This window comes from Theropithecus gelada, chromosome 10, assembly GCF_003255815.1.
Source record: "Theropithecus gelada isolate Dixy chromosome 10, Tgel_1.0, whole genome shotgun sequence".
Taxonomy (NCBI): Eukaryota; Metazoa; Chordata; class Mammalia; order Primates; family Cercopithecidae; genus Theropithecus; species Theropithecus gelada.
In genome coordinates, this window is record NC_037678.1 from 51916604 (window position 1) to 51943277 (window position 26674).

The window sequence follows — 26674 nt, forward strand, 5'->3', positions numbered from 1 at the left end:
CCCGTCTCTACTAAAAAATAGAAAAAAATAATCAGGTTTGCTGGTGGGCACCTGTAGTCCCAGCTACTCGGGAGGCTGAGGCAGGAGAATGGTGTGAACCCGGGAGGCGGAGCTTGCAGTGAGCCGAGATCACGCTACTGCACTCCAGCCTGGGCAACAGAGCGAGATTCCGTCTCAAAAAAAGAGAAATGCTTACAAGTTGACTGGGCGCGGTGGCTCACGCCTTGTAATCCCAGCACTTTGGAAGGCCAAGGTGGGTGGATCACAAGGTCAGGAGTTTGAGACCAGCCTGACCAATGTGGTGAAACCGCATCTCTACTAAAAGTACAAAAATTAGCCGGGTGTGGTGGCGGATGCCTGTAATCCCAGCTACTCAGGAGGCTGAGGCAGGAGGATCATTTGAACACAGACAGGAGTTTGAGGCCCGCCTGGGCAACACAGCAAGACTCTGCCTCTAAAATGAGGCAATGAAACAGGAAACTGTATATACTATATTGTTTTATGAAAAAGAGATAAATATTGTATATATTTCTCCTATAAAATAGGTACTGTTTGCATTTACTGTTGCTGAACCTTCACTAAGCTCTATATATACTTTCTCTTGTTTACTCCTCCCAACAATCAAAGAGGTAGGTACTATTGTTACAGCATTTTACAGATGAGGAAACAGAGGTTCCAAGTGGTAACATGATTCTCAGGGTTACACAGCCAGCAAATAGCAGAGCTAGGATTCAAACCCAGGCCCTTCAACTCCAAAGAGTATGAAAGAAGAGGACAGCCTGGCCAACATGGTGAAACCCTGTCTCTACTAAAAATACAAAAATTAGCCGGGCATGGTGATGTGGGCCTATAGTTCCAGCTGCTCAGGAGGCTGAGGCAGGAGAATCGCTTGAACCCAGGAGGCAGAGGTTGCAGTGAGCCGAGATCACGCTACTGCACTCCAGCCTGGGCAACAGTGAGACTCCGTCTCAAAAAGGAAAGAACAATTCTGCAGTCAACCCTAACCTAACCATAGGAGTGATTTTTACTTTCTTCTTCATAGTTGTATTTTTTCCCCAAACTGGGAGGAGGTAGAGGGAGCAATTTACTAGATAAAAAGGGAAAGAAAGAAAGAATTGCTAGTTTCAAGCAGGCATCTTTGAAGATAAAACATGAAGGTCTCGTGCCTCATGCCACGAACTCAGTTCGTGTTCATCTTTTTTCTGGTTAAAGAAGAGCAGAGTGTCCTGGCTGAGTCTTTTGGCTGATTACTTAATAATGGGAGGGTGTGCTGTGGACACACACACACACACACACACACAGCCCACGCCAACCGAGACAGGAGGGAGACAAAACCCAGCAGTAGCCAAAACTCTGCTAGATCGATGCAGACTGTTACAGGCGCAGCTTTCCAAAAAGCAGAGCTCAGTGAAATAAATATTTTTCCTGTGAGAAGAGGCTTAAGTCGGCGATCTTAACAACCCCCCAATTCATTCCAGATCCACTCAGAGCAGCTGGCGTCAGCGGGCCCATCTTGATACACTTAGGTTTGCTTGCTAACTGCAGTGAGCCCGTGTGTCTGGCTGCTTTCACCCACTGGGCAGTGTGCCCTGGGGCACTGGGCAGGGGGGCAAGGAGGAGTTTGTCCCTGGGGAACCCTCTTCCCACTCCCTCTCAGCTCCCCACAACTTCTGAGGGTTTCTCACTTTTTTTTCCCCCGTAAAACCACTATTTAATCTAAACTGGAGGCCTGAGAACTCAACCTCTTCTTGGCAAAAGGCTCCATTCTCTTAGTCCTGGAGACAATATGCAGGAAGAATGTACAGTCAGGGACTCAGGAAACATACAAATGGAAAGTCTGGGTTACCTCAAAAAGCGGGAGCTTCACTACCTAGGGAGAAATTCATTGATTGGTTCATTTACAATGGTTGGCTGGGTGCAGTGGCTCATGCCCATAATCCCAGCACTTTAGGGGGCTGAGTTGGGCGAATGGATGGCTTGAGGCCAGGATTTTGAGACCCGACTCGGCAACATAGCGAAACCCCATCTCTACTAAAAATACAAAAAGTAGCTGGTGTGGTGGTGCATGCCTGTAGTCCCAGCTACTCGGGGAGTTGAGGTGGGAGAATCACCTGAGTTTGGGAAGTTGAGGCTGCAGTGAGTGGTGCTGGCGCCATTGCATACCAACCTAGGGGAAAGATTGAGATGCTGTCTCAAAACAAACAAACAAAAACTGCCAAACATGCAAAAACAAAGCAATGTTTAATTGAATCACCTCCTAAGTGTAAGATGTGGAACAAAGCTGATATAAGAGAGGACAAAGCCACTGGAGATACAGATTCATTCATTCATCTATCCCTCCATTCATTCGTTCATGGAAATTTGCTGAGTGCCTCCTATTTGTTAAGTCCTCTCCTCCTAGTGCTGGGGACTTAGCAGTGAACCACGCAGACAAAAACCCTGCCTCCTGGGTGGGTCATGAGGTCAGGAGTTCGAGACCAGCCTGGCCAACAGAGTGAAACCCCGTCTCTACTAAAAATACAAAAATTAGCCGGGCGTGATGGCGGGCACCTGTAGTCCCAGCTACTTGGGAAGCTGAGGCAGGAGAATCAATTGAACCCGGGAGATGGAGGTTGCAGTGAGCCGAGATCGCGCCACTGTACCCCAGCCTGGGCGACAAGAGCAAAATTTCATCTGAAAAGAGAAAAAACTGTGCTTCCTAGTACTTGCCTCCTAGCACTTCTAGTTGGGATGACAGACATCAGACAAGGACAAGGTAATGTATGGAATGTCAGATGGTATTAAACGCTAAAGAGAAAAAGCAGGAAAAGGGAATTGGGAGATAGGGGGCTCAGTGGTCACACTTACAGATGAGGGGCCAGGAAAGGCTTCATGAGAGGGTATATTGAAGTCACAACCTGCAGGAGATGAGGGGAGCGCATTAAATAACAGTGACCCCTGGATCACGCAAGTCCCTTTTCAATGATCTTTCAGTGCTGATTATGCCAATGAGAAATACCCCAGGCGGGTGGATTGCTTGACTCTAGGAGTTTGAGACCAGTCTGGGCAACATGGCAAAACCCTGTCTCCACAGAAAAATACAAAAAGTAGCTGAGTGTGGTGGTGCATGCCTGTAGTCCCACCTACTTGGGAGGCTGAGGTGCGAGAATTGCTTAAACCTGGGAGGCAGATGTTTCAGTGAGCCAAGATGGCATCACTGCACTCTAGCCTGGACAACAGAGGGAGACTCCGTCTCAGGAAAAAAAAAAAAAAAGCCAAGTGTGGTGGCATATGCCTGTAATCCCAGGAGGCTGAGGTGGGAAAATTGCCTGAACCCAGGAGGCAGAGGTTGCAGTGAGCCGAGATCGTGCCACTGCACTCCAGCCTGAGTAATAGAGGGAGACTGTCTCAAAAAAAAAAAAAAAAAAAAGTATAGAATTTAGTGGGTTTTTTTTGTTTTGGTTGTGTTTTTTGGCATATTCACAAAGCTGTGCAACCATCACCACTAGCAGTTTTACCCCAAAAAGAAACCCCATACCTATTAGTAATGACAATGACTCCCATTCTCCCCTCCCCCAACTTCTGGCAATGACTGATCCACTTTCTGTCTCTCTGGATTTGCCTGCTCTGGACTTGGATGTCAGCGGAGCCATACCTTCTGTGGCCTGCTGTGTCTGCCTTCTTTCACTTAGTGTACCGTTTTCAACGTTCATCTGTCTCGCAGCCTGCATCAGGGCTTGGTCCCTTTTATATGGCCCTATCGTGTCCCTTTGTATGACAGCCCCACATTTTGTTTACCCACTCATTAGCTCATAAACATTTGAGCTGTTTTTACTTCTTGGCTACTATGAATAACGATGCTCTGAATGTCTGTGTACAGGTTTTGCGTGGACATATGTTGACATTGCTCTTGGATGTATACTTAGGAGTGGAATTGCTGGGTGGTATTTACATGTAACCATTTGCTTAATTTCATACTTAACCATTTGAGGAACTGCCAAGCTGTTTTCCAAACCAGCTGTGTGCTCTTGCTTGTCACCAGCAGTGTACCAGGGTTTTAGTTGCCCCACATCCTCTCCAGCGCTTGCTGTGGTCTGTCTTTTGGATGATGGCCACCCTAGTGTGTGTGTGTGTGTGTGTGTGTGTGTGTGTGTGTGTATAGTGGTATCTCCCTGGGGATTTGAGCTGTATGCCCAGTCGTCAGGACTTCGGTCAAGGCTGTGCTTATGGGTATAGAGAGGGCCCAGCGATTTCTTTTTTCTTTCCTTTTTTTTTCTTTATTTTATTTTATTTTATTTTTTAGACAGAATCTCTCTCTGTCACCCAGGCTGGAGTGCTGTGGTGCAATCTTGGCTCACTGCAACCTCCACCTCCCAGGCTCAAGCGATTCTCCTGTCTCAGTCTCCCGAGTAGCTGGGATTACAGGCGCCCGCCACCATGCCTGGCTAATTTGTGTATTTTCAGTAGAGATGGGGTTTCACCATGTTGGCCAGGCTGGTCTTGAACTCCTGGCCTCAAGTGATCCACCTGCCCCAGCCTCCCAAAGTGCTGGGATTATAGGCGTGAGCCACCGTGCCCAGCCTCGGTGATTTCTTGAGGGACAGTCAGTGGGGCCTCAGAGTTTGGAACCTGGGAGGATTTGGGGGTGGGATAGGCCTGGGGAGAGTACATGCCAGGGACAGAACTGGGAGACTGGACCCACCCCCTTCCTGGGCCCAGGGTCACCTCCTCCCTTAACGGTGTAAGGCCTTGGTCTCAGGCTTCATTTTAGACCAAGAGAAAGAGGTTCTACAGCAGAACTCTAAATACAAATCCTTCCTCAGGGAAGCCAATGCAAAGGGAATCTTGAGGAGGGAGCTCCACTCAGGCCTATGCCGGACTCCAAGGGGGAGTTCAAAGACATAAGGCTTTGTCTTTGCCCCGCCGTATCCGCAAGAACATAACGCATGTATCATCTACTTTCCCCAAAGTTGTGATTTTCTGTTCAGGTTCCTGATTCCCTAATTGGCCTGTAGCTCCCAGAGCAGCAGATCTGGGCTCCTCCCTATCTTCTTTGGTGTGTGGGCAGTTCATTGAAGAACACTGGTGCATTGGTGTTAGTTCTCAGCTGGTTTCTAATATTTAACATATACAGTGTTTCTTGAGCTATTACTATGTGTCCTTACGACGCATACCCTGCTCTGATGATATCCGTACATTTTATTTCCACTGCTATTTCACAGAGGAGGAAACCGAGGATATAAGAGGTGAGCAAGGGAGTGTGGACAGCGTCCCACAGCCAGTGGATGGAATTGCCAAGATTTGAGCATCGTTCCATCTGACTCCAGAGCCTTTGTCTCTAACCACTAGACTATACTGGGAGGGTAGATTGAGTAGGAGCCTTCCATATTCAGGCTTCCTTGACAGAGGGTGTATTGGTTTTCTATGGCTGTGTAACAAATGATCCCAGACCTAGCAGCTTAAAACAATATCCATGTATGAGCTCACAGCTGTGTTGGTCCAGAGTCTGCTCATCACAAGGCTGAAATGCAAGATGTTGGTCAGGTTGAGTTCTTGTCTGGAGGATCTGGGGACAAATCCCCTTCCAAGGTCATTCAGTTCCGTGGGGCCATAGGACTGAGGTCCCCATTTCCTTGCTAGCTGTCACTGGGGGGCTCCTTTCAGCTTCTAGAGGCCTCCCGTATTCCCCACCATGTGGCCACCTTCATCTCCAAAGCCTGCAATGGAAAATCTCTCTCACGCTGAATCCCTCTCATACTTTGGACCTCCTTGGCCAGTAAGAGCCAGTATTATAGGAGGCTGAGGCAGGAGAATCGCCTGAACCCGGGAGGCGGAGGTTGCAGTGAGCCGAGATCATGCCACTGCACTCCAGTCTAGGCCACAGAGCGAGAGTCAGTCTCAAAAAAAAAAAAAAAAAAAAAAAAGCCAGTCCTATTTGAGGGCTCTCTAATTAGGTCCGGCCCACCCAGGCTAATTCCCCCTTTTGTCATATACGGTAACCATGGCAGTCAGATCATAATATTCCCAGGTTCTGCCCACAATCAAAGGGGTGGAACCTGTGAATATTATGGGCTTAGAGAAGTAAAGCGTCTTTGGGATCATCTTAATATGCCACTCACAGGGACTGGGGAAGGTCTTGGGTGCTGATAATAACAATAGCAATAGCAACAGTGATATTAGTACTTCTTTTCTTTTGCTTAGAACTTTGTGGATTACAGACTCATTCTACATCTGTAATCCTGCAGGAGGCTGTGATGGACTGAATGGGTCACTCTGAAATTCATATGTTGAGGTTGGACATGGTGGCTCACACCTGTAATCCCAACACTTTGGGAGGCCAAAGTGGGCAAATTGCTTAAGTCCATGAGTTCAAGATCAACCTGAGCAACTTGGTGAAATCTCTTCTCTACTAAAAGTACAAAAAGTTAGCCGGGTGTGGTGGTGCCTGTCTGTGGTCCCAGCTACTCAGGAGGCTGAGATGGGAGGATTGTTTGAGCCCAGGATGTGGAGGTTGCAGTGAGCAGAGATTGTGCCACTGCACTGCAGCCTGGCGACACTGTGTGAGACACTGCGTCAAAAAAAAAAAAAAAAAAAAAAATTCCTATGTTGAACCCAAACCCCCATGTACTGTGATTAGGAGGTGGGGCCTTTGGGAGGTGAATAGATCTCAAAGGTGGAGGCCTCATGAATGGAATTAATGGGGTTAGTGCTCTTTTTTTTTTTTTTTTTTGAGATGGAGTCTCGCTCTGTCGCCCAGGCTGTAGTGCAGTGGCCGGATCTCAGCTCACCGCAAGCTCCGCCTCCCGGGTTTACGCCATTCTCCCGCCTCAGCCTCCCGAGTAGCTGGGACTACAGGCGCCCGCCACCTCGCTTGGCTAATTTTTTGTATTTTTTAGTAGAGACGGAGTTTCACCGTCTCAGCCAGGATGGTCTCGATCTCCTGACCTCGTGATCCGCCCGTCTCGGCCTCCCAAAGTGCTGGGATTACAGGCTTGAGCCACCGTGCCCGGCCAACTAGTGCTCTTATAGCAGAGGTTCCAGAGTGTTCTCTTGCCTCTTCCCTCCAAGTGGGGATGAAATGAGAGGACCATAGTCTGCAACCTGGAAGAGGGCCCTCACCAGAACCTGACTATGCGGTCATCCTGATCTCCAACTCCTTGCCTCCAGAACCATGAGAAATAACCCCCAACCCCCACCCGCCGGCTTATGGTTCTCTGTTACACACAGACTGCAGGCTGTAACATATGTGCCTGTATCCCCATTTCACCCATGGGGCGAGTACAGCTCAGACAGGAGACTGCCTAGCTAGCCTGGCTGGGCCTGGAGCCCAGATCTTTTGACCCTAGGCCAGGGCTTTTGGCGCCCAGAGCATCCCCTGCCCCCACTGGAAGCCTCAAACCTCATTACCATCCTTGGAAGGGGGCAAAGTATCTGCTTCCAGCCAGCCTAGCCCTCGGGGAGCACTTCCCTGTAAACTCACCCCATTGGGTCATCCAAATGGCTTTTACAGGAATTGCCTGTGGGCGAGCAACCTCACCTCATTAAGCAGGAAAAGCAATAAAGCCCGAGGGCTGCAGAATCAGCATAGCTCCTGGGCAGGAAGCGCCCAGTCCCTGGGAGTGGGGAGGACAGGCAGGCTGGGCCAGGCTTGGCTGTATGGCCAAGACCAAGGGTCCATGCTCTCCAGAGGGGAAAGTGTCAGGACTGTCACCATTGTCCCACCTCTGAGTGTGCCAGGCATCCTTCCTGGGGGCCTACTTTTTTTTTTTTTTTTTTTTTTTTTTGAGTCGGCTTGCTCTGCAGCCAGGCTGGAATGCAGTGGCATGATCTCAGCCCACTGCAACCTCTGCCTCCTGGGTTCGAGTGATTCTCCTGCTTCAGCCTCCCAAGTAGCTGGGATTACAGGCACCCACCACCACACCTGGCTAATTTTTGTATTTTTAGTAGAGACGGGGTTTTGCCATGTTGGCCAGGCTCATCTCCAACTCCTAACCTCAGGTGATCCGCCCACCTCGGCCTCCCAAAGTGCTGGGATTATAGGCATGAGCCACCGTGCCCTGCCCCTAATTCAATAACATCATATCCTTATAAGAAGAGGGAAGACCTGTGAAGACAGAGACACTGGGAAGTACCATGGGACAACAGAAGCAGAGATTGGCATCATGCAGTTACAAGACCAGAAATGTCAAGGATTGGTGGCCATCACGGGGAGCTCAGAAGAGGCAAGGAAGGATTCTTTCCTAGATCCTTTAGAGCAGGGGTCCCCAACCCCTGGGCCATGGACTTGCACTCGTCCATGGCCTGTTAGGAACTGGGCTACAGAGCAGGAGGTTGGCAGCAGGCAGGTGAGCGGAGCTTCATCTGTATTTAGAACCATTCCCCGTCGCTTGCGTTACCTCCTGTCAGATCAGTGGAGGCATTCGATTCTCAAAGGAGCACAAACCCTGTTGTGAGCTATGCATGCGAGGGATCTTGGCTGCATGCTCCTTATGAGAATCTAATGCCTGATCATCTATCACTGTCTCCCATCACCCCCAGATGGGAACGTCTAGTTGCAGGAAAACAAGTTCCGGCTCCCACTGATTCCACATTATGGAATGTGAGTTGTATAATTATTTAATTATATATTACAATGTAGTAGTAGAAATAAAGGGCACAATGAATGTAATGCACTTGAATCACCCCAAAACCACCCACCCAACCCCCACCCTGGTCGATGGAAAAATTGTCTTCCACAAAACTTGTCCCTGGTGCCAAAAAGGTTGGGGACCGCTGCTTTAGAGGGAGCATTGCCCTGCCAACACCTTGATTTGGACTTCTAACCTCCAGAACTCGAAGACAATAAGTTTCCCTTGTTTTAAGCCACCCAGTTTGTAGCATTTTTTTTTTTTTTACAACATCCCCAGGAAACCATAGAGTACTCTGAATTATTGATTGATTGATTGATTGATTGAGATGGAGTTTTGCTATTGTCACCCAGGCTGGAGTGCAGTGGCAAAATCTCAGCTCACTGTAACCTCTGCCTTCCAGGTTCAGGCAATTCCCCTGCCTCAGCCTCCAGAGTAGCTGGGATTACAGATGCCCACCACCACGCCCAGCTAATTTTTATATTTTTGGTAGAGATGGGGGTTTCTCCACAATAGTGAGACTGGTCTAAAACTCCTGACCTCAGGTGATCCACCCGCCTTAGCCTCCCAAAGTGCTGGGATTACAGGTGTGAGCCACCATACCTGGCCACTACCCTGGATTTTAACCTTAGCAGCACAAAGTGGTAAGATAAGCTATACATTGTATTTTGTGTTTTCCTTTTAATAAAGAGAAAAAGAGCAAGTCCTCGCAATTGAAAGTGACTGTAAGATAATGCAGTGGCTTCCTATGTATAGATGAGGAACTGGAGGCTCAAAGAGGATAAGTGACTTGTCTAAGATTACATAGTGAGAATGAGGCAAAGGCTAGACTTGAACTTATGTTGACACCTCTGTGTCAGTGTGTGGTTGTGTATCTCATAGGTTATTGGCATGTCTGTAAAGAGTCCCAAAATCCTAGTCCCTAGATGTCACTTTTCTTTTTTTTCTTTTGAGACGGAGTTTCGCTCTTGTCGCCCAGGCTGGAGTACAGTGGTGTGATGTCGGCTCGCTGCAACCTCCACCTTCCAGGTTCAAGCGATTCTCCTGCCTCAGCCTCCCAAGTAGCTGGGATTACAGGCGCCCACCACCATGCCCGGCTAATTTTTGTATTTTTAGTAGAGACAGGGTTTTGCCATGTTAGCCAAGCTGGTCTCAAACTCCTGACCTCAGGTGATCTGCCTGCCTCAGCCTCCCAAAGTGTTGAGTACAGGCGTGAGTCACTGCGCCCGGTCCCCTTTTCTTTTTCACATGAGCTCAAAACTTAGTACTATCCTTTTCCTTATGGGAACTACCTATGCTAGCCACATTTCCTGTAATGTGAGCCCCTGTGAAGCAAGCCTTCTTTCCCTGGTGATCTTCATTACAAAATTGGAGATGCATTCCCAACAAAATCATCTCCCAGTAGACCCAAGTAAGAATGTTTGGCAAAGTAGAAATTAATTAATAAACAACTTGTAGCACACAAACTCTAGTGTCTGCCTGGAATATTTTGCAACACTTTTGGAAATTCTAGAATTACAATCCTAGCACAAGCTGTTTATTTCAGGCTGTTAGGCCACATACATATCTCACATGCTTGAGAATCTACTGACTCCACTCAGCATCAGGAATGGAGCCCCTCTTCCTTTTGTGTGGGCATTTATAGTGGCTGGTAGAGCAGGGTTGCAATACCTGGGAAGACCAGGAGGGGTCTGCTTCCAACAGGAAATGGATTTAAGGCTGAAGGTTCTTGAAATTCAAGGCTTTGGGTTCTAGAAAATAAGTCTGTTCCTTTGGGAGGAAATCCACTCTCCTCAGGATGTAGGTTTAACCATCTGACTTAAATTCACTCAGTCTTGGGTCAGACATGGTGGCTCCCACCTGTAATTTCAGCACTTCAGGAGGCCCAGGAGGGTGAATCACTTGAGCTCAGGAGTTTGAGACCAGACTGGGCAACATCGCAACAAAACCCTGTCTCTAACCAAAAATACAAAAATCTTCTGGCATGGTGGTGCACACCTATGGTCCCAGCTACTCAGGAGGCTGAGGCAGGAGGATCACTAGAGCCCAGGAAGTTGAGGTTGCAGTGAGCTGTGACTGCACCACTGCACTCCAGCCTGGGCGACATAGTGAGACCCTGTCTATAAATAAATACATAAATACATGAAGTTGCTCAGTCCTGGAAATGGAACAAAGATGTGAAAGAAAAATCTGACTTTTCCTGCCTCCCTACCTAGACACGATCCTGCCCCAGGGAGGCACTTCAGCTGGGGTCAGAGTGCCTAGGACAGTCTCCCTCTCCAATAGGCACCAGGATGAAAAAGAAACTGCATATTTCACTGTCAAAAGAAAAACTAGAACAGCATGCCGGCTTGATGTGTCTCTTGTAAATTGTTTACCTCTGGAGGACCAGATGGCTCATCTCTTGTTGAACCCTTGACCACTTCCCGTGCTGTTAACAGCCTCCACTGGCTCACGTGGCTGTGCGGGAGTCCCAAGGCCGGCTGGCCTGTGGGGAGTTGCGGGCATTCCAGAGGGCTGACTCAGCAGTCCTGGGCTCTGGATGCTTGAGGAAATGCAAGACAGGAAGGATCTAGGTTGGGCAAATGGTCAGGTGTGGCAGGGATGGACAGCAGCTGGAGGGAGCAGGGATGGGCTTGAACTGTCCATGCCTACAGGGTTCCCAGTGCCCTTAGGCTATGGCCCTAGCATCTCACCCACCTACAGAGTCCTTCTAACGTAGTCCCCATTCACCTCACCTGCTCACCTCTTACCACTCAGATGCCTTGGAATGTCAGCGTTTCCCCTGGCCCCACCTCGCCCTGGCTACGTGTTGGGTGGAGTGGGAGAGGCCGCATCTCCCGCTGCTGCCTTACAGGCCTGGGGAGGATCCACAGACACAGGATGGATTACGAACAGGCTTTGTCCTGACTATGATATGATCTGACTGTGGTTTTTTTTTGAGGGGTAGAACGGGACACAACGGTGCTCTTGCCTTCCTGGGCAGTGGGCAGCGAGCTTTTGGCCGTCCCTGCCTGGGCTCCATCCTTAGACACCACAGAGCAAGGCCTCTCTGGAGCTGGCTGCTGGAATTTTTTTTGTAAACTACTTTATAATAAGAAATAGGGGCAGGGCGCGGTGGCTCATGCCTGTAATCCCAGCACTTTGGCAGGCTGAGGCAGGCGGATTGCCTGAGGTCAGGAGTTCGAGACCAGTCTGGTCAACATGGTGAAACCCTGTCTCTACTAAAAATACAAAAAAAATTAGCTGGGCTTGGTGGCGTGTACTTGTAATCCTAGCTACTCGGGAGGCTGAGGCAGGGGAATTGCTTGAACCATGGAGGTGGAGGTTGCAATGAGCCGATATTGCACCCCTGCGCTCCAGCCTGGGTGACAAGAGAGAAACTTCGTCTCAAAAAAAAAAAAAAAAAAAAAAAAAAGGGCTGGGTGGCTGGGTGTCGTGGCTCACACCTGGAATCCCAACACTTAGGGAGGTTGAGGTTGAGGATCGCTTGAGCCCAGGAGTTTGACAGTAGTCTGGGCAACATGGTGACACCCCATCTCTACAAAAAAAAAAAAAAAGAAAGAAAGAAAAAAAAAGCAAACAAAAAAACCAAAACAGAAATTAGCTGGGCATGGTGGCACATGCCTGTAGTCCCAGCTACTCAGGAGACTGAGGTGGGAGGATTGCTTGAGCTCAGGAGGCAGAGGTAGCAATGAGCCAAGATTGTACCACTGCACTCCAGCCTGGTGATAGGGCCAGATCTTGAAAAAAAAAAAAAAAAAAAGAAGAAGAAAAGAAGAGAAAGATGTACCAATCCAGGTCATAAAAAGTATTACATGTTTATATTAAACAAATTAATGCATTTAACATGTATGCATGTTCTCCTTGAGCAACTAAAGTGGTAATTTGTTTCTGTGCACAAGAAAAGCCTAGAATTAATATATCTATTTTAGCAGTTATAAAATACTATGTTTTTAGTGTCAAAAATGTGCCTTAAGAATTTTTGGTTGGGGTCAGGTGCAGTGGCTCATGCCTGTAATCCCAGCGCTTTGGGAGGCTGCAGTGGGAGGATTACATGAAGCCAGGAGTTCCAAACCAGCCTGGGCAATATAGTGACAAACTAATGGACTTTTAAATTTTTTGTTTATTTTAAAATTTTTTTTGCAGATGTGGTCTCACTCTGTTGCCCAGGCTGGAGTGCAGTGGCACGATCCTAGCTCACTGCAACCTTGAACTCCTGGGCTCAAGAAATCCTGCTGCCTTAGCCTCCCAAGTAGCTGGGACTACAAGTACGTACTACCATGCCCAGGTAATTTGTAAAAATTTAGTTTTAATTTAAAAATTTTACTTATGAGTGACCATGGCCCAGGACATAGCCTCAGGGGATCCTGAGAACATGTGCCCAATTTTTTTTTTACTTCTCTCTATGTTGCCCAGGCTGGTCTCAAACTCCTGGCTTTAAGCGGTCTTCCCACCTCGGCCTCCCAAAGTGGTGGGATTTGGCCAGACATGGTGGCTCACGGATGTAATTCCCGCACTTTGGGAGGCCACGGCGGGAGGATCACTTGAGGTCAGGAGTTTCAGACCAGCCTGACCAAGATGGTGAAACCCCAACTCTACCAAAAAAAAAAATACAAAAATTAGCCAGGTGTAGTGGTGCGCACTTGTAGTCCCAGCTACTCAGGAGGCTGAGGTGGGAGAATCACTTGAGCCTGGAGGCAAAGGTTGCAGTGAGCCAAGATCCAGCCACTGCACTTCTGCCTGGGGGACAGAGTGAGACTCCATCTCAAAAAAAAAAAAAAAAAAAAAAATGCTGAGATTACAGGCTTGAGCTGCTGCATCCAGATCTGATGGACATTTTACTTTTCTTTTGGGGGTTTTTTTTTTTTTTTGAGACAGAGTTTCGCTCTTGTTGCCCAGTCTGGAGTGCAATGGCACAGTCTCGGCTCACCACAACTTCCGCCTCCCAGGTTCAAGCGATTCTCCTGCCTCAGCCTCCTGAGTAGCTGGGATTACAGGCATGCACCACCACGGCTGGCTAATTTTGCATTTTTAGTAGAGATGGGATTTCTCCATGTTGGTCAGGCTGGTCTCAAACTCCTGACCTCAGGTGATCTGCCTACTTTGGCCTCCCAAAGTGCTGGGATTACAGGCGTGAGCCACAGCGCCTGGCCTCTGATGGATATACTTTTTTAAAAAGTCACTGTAGTATTCATGTGGGGCACAGGGTAAGGGCGAGGCAGGGATTAGTCCTGGTGAGTAGGGGTGGAGGTGGGAAGGAGGGGACAAATTCAGGGTATTTCTGAGGAGCAGTGGAATATCTTGACCAAGGCCTTCCTCAGCTGGGGAGATGGAGCCATGCCCTGGGGGACTTTGCAGCCTGGCTGGGAAGACAAGCTTCTCCCCCAGGGAATTAGATACCAGTGGTTAACAGATTAGCAACTTAATCTTAGAGACTGAGAAAGCAGTTTCCAAACTCTAAAACACGGAAGGAAAGCCCGTGACAGATTTGGCCACATAAGTATTTGAAGCTTGTGTCTCTCTCTCACTCACTCTCTCTCTCTCCCCCCACCCTTTCTCTCTCTCTCTCACTCACACACACACAGAACAATTTAAGATTAAAAGGTGAGGGGCTGGGAGAAAACTGAGAAAGGATGGTCATCTAGGATTTATCAGCCGCTCCCAGGAAACAAGAAGAAGAAGGCAGATAACTGGACAAAGGAATAGGAACTGGTAATTCCCAGAAGAGGAGATTGGGAAGCCGGTAAACCTAAGGAAATATACTTAGTCTCATTAGGAATCAGGAAAATGCAAAGTAAACAAAGGCCCACCCCTAAGAGTAGTAGCCGAATGTAAAGGAGGGAAGTGGGAGCAGGAGGAGCCTCTCCTTGGAATGGGGAGGAGCCAGCCAGGCTCTGCGGAAGCAGAAGGAGGTGGGTGTACTACTGCGATGGCACAAACACACGTCCACGGGCTCTCCAGGGGGCCCCACCCTCACCCCCCAGACCGTTTCTAGGAGTAGTGGCTGAGCAGAACCCAGTGGAGGCCACCACCCCGCATTGCGAGGGTTAAGTAAGATGCTGAAGGTCAAGCATGAGGTCCGGCCGGGCACTTCCAGGGGCTCTGTCTCGGCCAGGCCAGTGGCCATGCTGAACTGGGAGCAAGGAGAGTGGGAGATAAAACCCTCAGTTTCAGTTGTTTAGCATGGGAAACGCTAAGCTGATCTGTGTACCACAGCTCCTGGGTGGGGAAGAGATGGGGAGGGAGCCTGTGGCCTGGAGGTGGCTGCAGACAGATTCCCAGGAGGGCTGGGAGGGGTCAAGGGCAGGGTCATGCTATCCTACTTCCCTGGGCACTTCCCTGAGCTGTGGGGGTGAGTGACAGGCTGTGTGTCCAGCCCAGTGTCCGGGATTTAGAAAGAGGGGGTCTGCTCAGCGGGGGCAGAGCACAGGCTCGAGGCCAGACTTCCTGGGTACCAGGAATTCAGTGAGTGAATTCTTTGAGCAATGCCTGGCACTGCACAAGTCCTGTAGCCGTGTTGGGTACCACTGGCATTATTGCAGTTTTCAGGATTTGTTTGTGTGTGTGTGTTGGAGTCTCGCTCTGTCACCCAGGCTGGAGTGCAGTGGTACGATCTTGGCTCACCACAACCTCTGCCTCCTGGGTTCAAGCAATTCTCCTGTCTCAGCTTCCTGAGTAGCTGAGATTACAGGCATGCGCCACCACGCCTGGCTAATTTCTGTGTTTTTAGTAGAGATCCGGTTTCAACATGTTGACCAGGCTGGTCTCAAACTCCTGACCTCCAGTTATCCATCCACCTCGGCCTCTCAAAGTGCTGGGATTACAGGCATGAGCCACCGCACTCAGCCTGTTTCCGGTTTTTGATAGTCAAACAAAGTTGCTGGGCCTGGAACAGCGACCACCAGGTCACCTCACTCCCTCAGTGTCAGGAGTCTGTCTGCAGTCCCCAATTGCTCTCACCTTATCTCAGTCCCTCCTGCCTGTCCTCATCCTTATCACTGCTCCTACAGCTGGAGACCAGGGTGGGGTGCATTTGAGATGGGATCCCCAAGTCAGCCTGTGCTTCTTGGAGGCCCAGCTTCCCCCACTCCCTCCCACGACCCTCCCACGACCCTCCCACAGCCCCATCTTTATCTTCCTTCACCCCCCACGCCCCGTGCTCTCTTCCCCAGCCTGGGCAGGCCCCAGCTGCCTTCCCACCTGGCGCCCCGATACACGGCCACCCCCACAGTGGCCTCAAGAGGCTTCTCTCCCAAAGAGAGACTTTGTCTTCAAGGTGACTCCTGGCTGACCCCTGGCATGGCTGGTGGGAGTGGTGACGGGGCAGTGATGGGGCCATTTGAATTAAAACACCCTCTGGATAATTCACAGAAATTCATGAGTCATCTTTATCTGGGAAAACGCCAGTGGAGTGGGCTGGGACCCAGGGCTGCAGACTGACAGACAGAGGGAAGCGGCCTCCCTGGACCCCGGTCCTCACTCCCGTGCCTGCTGTTGACTGATCTGCAGGCAGGAGGTGTCCCTTTGCCTGCAGTCCTGGGACAGTGGACCGCAAGGGACACTGGGGCTTCCCAAAGAGTTGCTTGTTCTTCTCCTAAATCAGAAATCAGGGCACTCATCGTCTGTCTGTCCATCAGGCCGCTGTCCTCTGCACAGAGACACCTTGGGTGTCCCCTTCTGGCTCCAGGTGGTTCTGGAGGATGGCAGAGCCAGGACCATGGGCTGCCGTGAGGGTGGTTCCAACCTGCTCTATTTAAACCAAGGGTCCTTTAAATTTGTCTCTTTTCATTTAAATACATTCTTTAAAAACAAGCAGGCCGGGCATGGTGGCTCACACCACGTGGATCGCTTGAGGCCAGGAGTTTGAGACCAGCCTGGGCGACATAGCAAGACCCATCTCTATAAAATATATCTCTATATATATATTTAAATTTTCTTTCTTTCTTTCCTTTTTTTTTTTTTTTTTTTGAGACAAAAAATCTTACTTTGTTGCCCAGGCTGGAGTGCCATGGTGTGATCTCAGCTCACTGCAACCTCTACCTCCTGGGTTCAAGCGATTATCCTGCTTCAGGCTCCTGAGTAGCCAGGATTACAGGAGCCCGCCACCACACCCGGCTAATTTTTGTATTTTTAGTACAGACAGGGTTTCACCATGTTGGCCAGGCTAATCTCGAACTCCTGACCTCAGGTGTTCCACCCGCCTCAGCCTCCCAAAGTGCTGGGATTACAGGCATGAGCCCATAATTACAGGCGTGTGCCTGGCCCCAAAATTTTTTTAAAAAAGACAGAAAAACTCCCTGCCCCCAGGAGCTAAGATTCTTGAGAAGGATGCTTGATTAACTGATGAATAAGACAGTCAGAACCGTGAGTTCTTTGAAGAATACGGGTGAGGGGCAAGGCCACATTAGCCAAGGGGGTCAGCGAGGACCTCTCTGAGGAGGTGGCCTTGGTTGTGAGGCCTGCAGGCTGGGAGAGAGTGATATGGAAGTCCTGGGGGAAGGGAGGGGTGTGCCAGGCAGAAGGCACAGCCAGGGCAAAGGCTGGAGGGGGGCTCCGGCTGAGGCCCGTGCTTTGGCAGGGAGGAGGAGTTTGGGTCCTTCTGGCTCTTCCAGTCGCCTTTGGGTGGTCCAGGCAAGTTGTGTGACCATCCTGGGCTTAGTCTTGCCATCGGTAAAATGAACGAGTTGGACTCTTGGACTCCACACTTTCTCGGGCCCCCTCTGGTACAGGCAAACTGGTTCCCAGAGAAGCCTCCTCGGGCGCCCGTCTGTCTTCTGTGTAAACTCACATTCCTCTTCCTGGGCTATTTTGCCATTTCCTTTCATGCGAAACCAAAGGAGCTATTTTGGAAACTCCTATAAGCAAACTAAGCCCTGGCTGGCATTTGAGTGGATAAAAAAGAGCCCTAAGTGAGGGACTCAGGCATAAAAGCCACCCAGCCCCGAAAGCCCATGACGTTAAATTTAGATGTTTTACCTCTAAATGAGGTGAAATTGCAGGTTCCCTCTGGCTGGCAGTGGGGAGGAGACGCAGGGCAGCTTCGGCCAGCAGTGAGCAGGACAGATTTAGCGGGAGTGGGCTCTGCTTCCTCCAGCCACACCTTGGGGACGGAGGTCCAGGACAGTCCCCAGTGTCTGGGAGCATCTGGCATCCTCTCCCTGCATGCACCAGCCAGGTCTGAACGGCATCTGTTCTAAGTGCCAGGCCAGAGAGAGGCAGCGAGGGACACGGAGTGGAAGAGGCTGTCCTGTCTGCCACCAAAGGTTTGGAAACTGCATGACTCTGTGCCTCCCTGCTCTGCCCTGGGGCCCAGCAGGGTCTCTGCCCTGTCTCTCATGCCTGCAGAGTGCTGGTTACCCAGGGCTGCCCTAAGCCCCCCGAGCGTCCCTCCTCTCTTCCCGATGCCTCCCCAGGGACCTCCTAGACCTGCCCACAATCCGGTAGCTAAAGGGTTAATGCCACCCCCAGCAGGCGTGGTGACATATGGTGGGAGGGGACAGGGTCTTCAAGACCCTGCTCCAGCACCCAGCCTCCACTTGCTGCTGTGCGAGTGCTTAAATATCAGGAATGTCACCCTTAGTCGCAGGTGACAAACTGGACCTGTCAGAAACTGTTCGCTGAAGGCTCCTGAGATTCTGGGTCTCAGCCTGGCCATCCCATCCCCAATCATCGAGGGGGAGATCTGTCTCTTTTACCACAAGAAACACAGCTTGGCTGGACTCCAGGTCAACGTCATGGATCAGCCCCACTAGGCCCAGCCGGGAGGGGGCGCAGCTGAGCTGCCTGGGAACCGTCACTGTTCGCCGGTCCCAAGGGGCCCACAGGGGCTGGGGCTGCAACACCCTGAAGCCAATAGAGGTTGGGCTTGATTTTTCTCGGCCACCATCCAGGGCTACCTTTCTAGCTTGGCAGGTCCCCCTTCCAATCCTATTTCCATCCTGGGGCCTCTTCCCTCCTGGAGGAGGTCTGGCTCCTGGGAGGGGGGCGTGTCCTCAGCAGAGCTCCGGGAGCAAGCGCAGCCTAGTCCCGAGGCCAGGCTTTGGAGTCCACGCGCCCAGGTCCACTTCCAGCTCTGGCACTTCCTACCTGTGTGACCTCGGAGGACTCATTTCCGTCCTCTCTGAGCCTCGGTTTCCTTCTTTTCTTCCTTTCCTTTTTCTTTTCCTTCTTTTCTTCCTTCCCTTCTTTCTTTTGAGACAGGGTCTCACTCTGTCAGCCAGGCTGGAGTGCAGTGGTGCAGTCTCAGCTCACTGCAGCCTCGACTTGCCGGGAAGTCTCCAGTGATCCTCCCACCTCAGCCTCCCGCAGTAGCTGGGACTACAGGTGCACGCCACCACACCTGGGTAATTTTTGTATTTTTTGTAGGGACCAGCTGTCATTAGGAGACCCAGGCTGGTCTCGAACTCCGGGGCTCCAGTGATCCGCCCACCTCAGCCTCTCAAAGTGCTGGAATTACAGGCATGAGTCGCCATGCCTGGCATGAGCCTCGGTTTCCTTATCTGCAAAATGGGGGATAATAATAGTACTTGTCTCATATGGTGTTGGAGAATGAAATGACAATTTTAAGTCCTTAGAGCAGGTAGCAAGCAGTGCTAGCTACCCAAGGGTCAGAGGCAGGGCCACCCATCATCCTCAACAGCTGCTGCAGCTTTTGTAAATAAAGTTTTACTGAAACACAGCCATGGCATAATTCATTTACATAATGTCTGCAGCTGGTTTTGCTCTAAAATGCTAGAACTGAGTAGTTGTGACAAAAACTGTATGGCCTGAAAAACCAAAAATATGTACTATGTGGCTTTTTATTTGTTTGTTTTTGAGATGGAGTCTTGCTCTGTTGTCCAGGCTGGAGTGCAGTGGCTTGATCTTGGCTCACTGCAACCTCTGTCTCCCGGATTCAAGCGATTCTCCTGCCTCAGCCTCCAGAGTAGCTGGGACTACAGGCGTGTGCCACCACACACAGCTAGTTTTTGTGTTTTTAGTCGAGTTTCACCATGTTGGCCAGGCTGATCTCGAATTCTTGACCTCAGGTGATCCACCCACCTCAGCCTCCCAAAGTACTGGGATTAAAGGTGTGAGCCACTGCGCCCAGCCTTTCTGTCTGGCTTTTTACAGAAAACATTTGTTCATCTTTGCCTTAGAGTCTAGCACATAGTGGTTATTATTATTATTACTGTTACTATTCCAGCACCCTCCTCTCGGGTTGCACAGCCTGGTGAAGTAGGGGAAGCAGCGTCAACCTTTCCTTCATTGTTTTCTGGTTCAATAAAGATGTGTTATCAATCTTCCATGCACCTGGTCCCTGCCTGCAGGGAGCTCCCTGTCTACAATGGGGAGATAGACAAGTCACCATTCAGAGTCCACTATAACAGAGGAAGTCAGGGGCGTCCAGAGGAAACACCGGACACAGCTAGGAGTGGGGAGGTGTCCAGGAAGGCTTCCTGGGGGAGGGGACACGTGGGCTGAAAGATGAGGAGGGTTTAGCCAGGAAGCCAATCCATGTGGCAATGGCACGTGGAAGAAGGAAGAGCCAGACTTCAGTTTGAAAAATGTGTGTCCTGGTCAGGCATGGTGGCTCACGGCTATAATCCCAGCACTTTGGGGAGTTGAGATGGGTGGATCGCTTGAGCTCAGAAGTTCAAGAACAGCCTGGACAACATGGCGAAACCGTCTCTACAATAAATACAAAAAGTAGCTGGGTGTGGTGTGCCTGTAGTCCCAGCCACTTGAAAGACTGACGTGGGAGGATGGCTTGAGCCCAGCAGGTGGAGGTTGCAGTGAGCTGAGATTGTGCCAGTGCACTCCAGTCTGGGCAACAGAGCCAGACCCTGTCTAAAAAAAAAAAAGAAAGAAAGAAAGAAAAGGAAATAAAGGAATATGTGTGTCCCTGAGTTGCCTTTCACCTCTCAGAGCCTTTCTTTCCTCATAAGAAAAATGGGGCCACTGAACCTCATAGTGCTGTGAGTGATTAATCTGCTGTCAGGTTCTGCAGGTCTGCTCCGAGCCTTAGTTTCCCTCCTTTGTCCTCCTCTATCTCACACTGAGCAGAAGGACCTGGGGCTTGTTTTGAGCATTGCATGGGGAGGAACTGCTTAGCAATTGTCCTTCTTTCTGACCTTGAAGTGGAGTGACTGAGGTGAAGCTCCAGGAATGGCCCGGAAGGCTTCTGATGGGGAGGTGCAGAGGGAGGGGCTGGGGAGACCCCTTTCAGCTCCAGTCCCCAGGCTGGCTCCAGAGCACGTCCCAACTACACGCCTTGGGGAATCCCTCCCTACTCCGTCCTTATTCTCTTGCCTGGCTTGGCTGGGGGGATCAAGCAGTTTGAGCAGCTTCTCAGGCCCTGAATAGGTGCTGATAGGGGCAACAGCAGTGAGGAGCTCCTAAATGTTTAACAAGCAGCAGACAGAAACTCTAACTTGTAGAACTTGCCGCTTTCTGTGGTGTAAATACTCTTACTGTGGCTGATTTCAAACCACCAACATGATGTCAACAGGCTCACAAAATTCCTGAACATTTAACAATGGACTCTTTTTTGTTTTTTTTGTTTGTTTGTTTTGTTTTTTGAGTTAGAGTCTTGTTCTGTTGCCCAGACTGGAGTGCACTGGCATGACCTCAGCTCACTGCAACCTCCACCTCCCAAGTTCAAGCGATTCTCCTGCCTCAGTCTCCTGAGTAGATGGGACTACAGGTGCCTGCCACCACCCCCAGCTAATTTTTTGTATTTTAGTAGACGAAGTTTCACCATGTAGCCCAGGCTGGTCTTGAACTCCTGAGCACAGGAAATCTGCTTGCTTTGGCCTCCCAAAGTGCTAGGATTACAGGTGTGAGCCACTGTGCCTGGCCCAGTTGACTCTTGTGAGCTGGTACAAGCTGGCTCAGCACAGCACAGCACAGGAGGGGACTGTGGGGGATCTCTTTATGGGGGGCAGTTTCAAGGCCCCAGTGCAAGGCACTCCTGACCACAGGTAAGACAAGCTCTGACATCGGGCATCCTCGGGTTCTAAACCCAGTGCTCAGGTGCCCTGCTGGGGCCCCCGGGCTAGTCTCATCACTTCTCTGAGCCTCAGTTTCCTCATCTATGGAATTAGGTCATCAAAAGCTCCTGCTCTTAAGAGGGTTGTGTGGATTTCATAATTTACATAAAGCATTTAGTGCAGGGCCAGCTTAGTAATGAGTAATGAGCACTTGATGAATGATGCCTCAACTTCCCCATCTGTACACAACGCTGCTAGTCATGGGTTCATAGCTGTTCATGGATTCGTAGCCACTCATGGGGCACCAGGCTTGCCACACAGCGAGTGGTCAGCAAATGCTTGCTACCTTCCTCCATCAGGGCTAGAAGCCGCTCACTTCTCACTTGGCTCTCCCTGAGTCACCTGGCTCATCTGGGTCCCCTGGCTCACCTGCAGGGCTGGGGTCTTAGCCAATTGCACAGAGAGAGCCAGCCCTTCTGACGTGTCTCTTGCACACTGTGGGCTCTCAGGACGTGCTCTCCTTGGTCCTTCCAGCAGTCTCCATGGGAGGTCCTTTCTGAATTCCCATTTTACTGTTGTGATCACTGAGGCCCAGAGCCTGAGTAGCACAGCTGGGATTTGAACCCAGATCCACTTTCTTTGTTGCCAAGCTTTCCTGTGTACAGCACATGTGGGGCTGTGGGGTGGGGGATATATGGGAGGAGGCTTGTGGAGGCTGCACAGATCTGCCAGGAGATGCACTAGTAGATGCTGCGCAGATGTGGCTCGATAGAGGAAGTTTTTCCAGGCAGAGGCCCCCAAGTGAGCAGAGGTGTGGCAGGGTGGACTTGGCCCCTGGGGGAAAGAGATGTTGGAACATAGGGGTCTCATCGTGCAGGAAGATGAGGGCCTAGGTGGACTGGAGCTTTTTCATAGGTTTTGTCTGGGCAGTGGGGTCCCTGGAATCCTTGGATTGACACCACCCTGGCAAAGGAGCAAAGTATGAAACTATAGCAGCTGAGATTTAGGTTAGATATGAAGGAGAACTTTCCAGTTGCCCATGCTAGAAGATGCTGACCTACATTCCCAAGGGATAGGGTGGCATTTTCCCAATCTAGAGATGGTTTGGAAAAAAGAGAAGATGGCCAGGGCTCGGCTTTGACCCCATTGCAGGGCGGGTCAGAGACGGGGCAATGGATCGGGGTGGAAGCAGCTTTGACACCAGCAGCCTGGCTTCCTGTGAATTGGGCTTTTCCACCCGCTTCTCAAAGCCCTCCCATGGCTCCCAGTCACCCTTGCCCCATTGTAAGGCCAAGCCCCTCCTTCAGGCTACCAAGGCCCCTCGGGACCCGAGCCCTGCCGGCCTCTCTGACCTCATCTTTAGCCCCCTGAGCTTCTTGCTGCTTCTGGATGACACCAAGGCCCCTCATGCGTCCTGGCCTTTGCTCAGGCTGTTACCTCGGCCTTGGACACCCTTCCCCTTCACCCCACCTCAGCCTTCCTCCTCAGCTCTTGGGTGCCTCTTCACAGCTGGGTCAGATGCCCTCTGGGGACCCCCATCATTCCAACATAGACTCTGTATCATGACTGTTCGGCCCTTGAGGATGGGGGGACTTGGCCTGCCTTGCAGAGTTCACCTGTGTTAGGTGCTCAGGGAGGGCTGGAGGAGGGAGAGGAGTGTCTGTGGGGGTGAGAGGGCTGTGTTCAGGAGGTGCCGTCCTCCTGCTCTGGGAGGCAGCATTGCCCGGCATTAGGGACCTGAGAACAGAGTGCAGAGTACAGACACCTGGGTTCAAATTCTGTTCCCATCACTGTCCCCCATCAGGTCCCCTACCCTTATGGGACCTCAGCTTGCTGACCTGTAAGCCGGGCACAGTACCAGCCCCCACAACACTCTGGGGCTGTCGTGAGGTCTGTAGGTGGTGGTGGAAGGTGGCTGACCTGCGGACAGCACTCGCTGGATGATGGTGCCAGGCTGACTCTCCTGTCCTCTCCTTGCAGGTGACCACCATGTCAGTGAGGTTGCGGTTCCTGTCCCCTGGGGACACAGGGGCTGTGGGGCTCGTGGGCCGGAGCGCCTCCTTCGCAGGCTTCAGCAGCACACAGAGCCGGAGGATTTCGTAAGTTCCGCCCATGTCCTGTGTCGGGGTGCAGGGGCGGGGCTTGTTAATGGGCAAGGGCAGGGACATCCTCCTCCTGCTGCCAGAGACCAGAAGGCTCACTCTCAGGCTGGCTTGCAGAGAGAGAGAGAGATTGAGAGAGAGAGAGAGAAAGAGAGAGAGAGAGAGAGAGATTGAGAGAGAGAGAGAGAGAGAGAGAGAGATTGAGAGAAAGAGAGTATCTTGGTGTTGGGATAAACCTATCATTTCCTTGAGACCTGAATGGTTATCATTTCAAATGCTCCAGAAGTTGATCTGCTTGAGCTTAGCAGGTCCACTTGGCAGATAAAAAAAACTGAGGCTCTGGCTAGGCACAGTGACTCACGCCTATAATCCCAGCACTTTGGGAGGTAGAGGCAGGAGGATCACTTGAGCCCAGGAACTTGAGACCAGCCTGGGCAACATAGCACAACCCCATCTCTACAAACATTTTTTTGAAAAACCAAAAAATCAGGTTGGGCGCGGTGGCTCATGCCTGTAACCCCGGCACTTTGGGAGTCCGAGGCGGGCGGATCATTTGAGGTCAGAAGTTTGAGACCACCCTGGCCAATATGGTGAAGCCCCGTTTCTACTAAAAATGCAAAAATTAGTTGGGTGTGGTGGCACGTGCGTGTAATCCCAGCTACTTGGAAAGCTGAGGTGAGAGGATCACTTGAACCTGGGAGGTGGAGGTTGCAGTGAACCGAGATCGCACCACCGCACTCCAGCCTGGGTGACAGAGCAAGATGCCATCTCAAAAAACCCCACAAAAACACCAAAAAAGAAAAACAAAAAAACCAGAGGCTCAGATAGGTGGAGCCACTGACCCAAGATCACAGAGCAAAACTGGCGCAGGGTTGCGTCTCCTAAGGGCGGGGTTGGGAAGGAATGTTCTTCCTGTCTGAAAGACTAGGCAATGGGGCCACCTCTTCTGGCTCTGTGACCTGGGGCAAGTGACCTCACCTCACCAGCCTTGTTGTCTTCATCTGAACAGTGGGAATTGTGGGTGCGCCCTGCTCCTGGGGCTGTCAGGAAGGAACCACGAGGGAGGCAGGGCCAGCAACCCATGTGGCCGGTGCCGTGGGGGGTTATCAGATGAGGGAGCAGGCTTGGCACAGATGGGCCTGGGGGGCAGCACTGACCCTGTGGCCGAGTTCCCGGGGTTGCTGGCTGGACCAGGCCCTGCCTGCTGCCCCGTCCTGTGTCTCCTCCCGCTTTAGGTACTAAGTCCCTGGGCGGAAGATTGTTTCTGCTCCCGGAGGCCACAGCCTGATAAGCTCAGGCCTGCTGCCCCCTGGCTCCAGGGCCTCATGCCAGGCACTGTGCAAGCCCTCAGGGAACCGTTTACGAGTGGGCAGGCCTGGGGACTGGGGCAGTTTTCCGATATCCTGAGGGGGCCAAACTTCTGTCTGTCTGAGCCGATGGGGTGGACGGGTGGGGGTCCCCAGCCAGAGCAGAGTGCAGAACCCAGTAGGTCAGTGAGTCAGTCAACAACCAAATCCCACCATGCTCTTCCCCGACTTGAAACCCTGCAGATTCCCATACTGCTTAGAATAAACTCAGTGCCCTCCTGGCCTAGAGGCCCCTGGGACCTGGCCCCAGCAGCTTGCCTCCCTCCCTTCCCAGCCTCAGGGCCTCAGCACACACGTGCCCTCCTCCTGCAGTTCCCGCCCCACTCCTCCAGTTCCTGCCGAATCACCTGCAGGCATTGACTTACTGCTAGGTCCTGGGGGAGGACCCTCGATCCCCAGACCAGGCCAGGTCCCTCCTGTGTGTGCTCCCTAAGCTCTTTCCCAGGGGCGTTTGCTGCTGGGATAGGACCCCACCTCCACCCTGCCGAGGTCAGCCCACCCAGCTCACTAACCTTTCCCTGGGGGCTCCCTTCCCATGGGTGCCAGGACCCCAGGGTTAAGATACTGGAGTGTCCCAGCTGAAAGCACCTTAGGAATCCCGGTTCACGCAGCAGATATTCATGGAGCACCTACTCAGGCCCTGTCCTGGGCTTTATCAGAGGCCCTCACTTTCTTGTAGGGGTCTGTAATCAAGGCTGGGAAGGTCAGCTGTGCAGATTACCTGGCTAGGGGGCCATCCAGCCCAGCTGACCCTCTCCAAGCTGTGTGCCCCAGAGTGAGGCTGGTCCACTGAAGCACTATAGGGACCCCTGTGTGGTCTGGAAGGAGGGGTAGGGTCTGCAGACCCTGTAGCCAAGGGCAGCTTCAAGAGCAGGCAGCCTGCGCTCTGTACGGTAATTGAATGCTCTGCCGTTGTGCTCTAGAAAGTTTTTTTTGTGGGTCTCACTCTGTCGCCCAGGTTGTAGTGCAGTGGTGCAATTCACTACAGCCTTGACCTTCTTGATTCAAGCGATCCTCCCACCCCAGTCTCTCAAATTTTTTTTTTTTTTTTTTTCTTGAGATAGTTTCTCTCTGTCGCCCAGGCTGGAGTGCAATGGCGCAATCTTGGCTCACTGCAACCTCTGCCTCCCAGGTTCAAGTGATTCTCCTGCCTCAGCCTCCTGAGTAGCTGGAGGACTACACACCACCATGCCTGGCTAATTTTTGTATTTTTTTTTCTTTTGAGACAGAGTCCCGCTCTGTTGCCCAGGCTGGAGTGCAGTGGCATGATCTCGGCTCACTACAACCTCCGCCTCCTGGGTTCAAGCAATTCTCCTGTCTCAGACTCCTGAGTAGCTGGGATTACAGGTGCACGCAGAGACAGGGTTCTACCATATTGGTCAGGCTGGTCTTGAACTCCTGACCTCAGGTGATCCACCTGCCTTGGCCTCCCAAAATGCTGGGATTATAGACGTGAGCCACCACGCCTGGCCTAATTTTTGTATTTTTAGTAAAGACTAGGTTTCACCATGTTGGCTAGTCTGGTCTGGAACTCCCGACCTCAGGTGATCCGCCCACCTCAGCCTCTCAAAGCGCTGGGATTACAGGTGTCAGCCACTGTGCCCGGCCCCAAGTAGAAATTCTTA

The 26674-nt window shown here is 51.2% G+C and overlaps 1 protein-coding gene across 3 annotated transcripts in view; it reads left to right on the forward strand.

Moving 5' to 3' along the window:
- RIPOR3 (RIPOR family member 3) overlaps nucleotides 1-26674 on the forward strand; it is a 102172-nt gene that overhangs the window by 33796 nt on the left and 41702 nt on the right. For 2 of the 3 annotated variants that reach the window (XM_025400582.1, XM_025400581.1), the window contains one exon: nucleotides 23561-23679. In XM_025400582.1, the coding sequence (XP_025256367.1) occupies nucleotides 23561-23679 (119 nt within the window). Of the gene's footprint in view, nucleotides 1-17533; nucleotides 17873-23560; nucleotides 23680-26674 lie in introns of those variants that run through there. The other variant, XM_025400583.1, reaches the window with a different exon arrangement.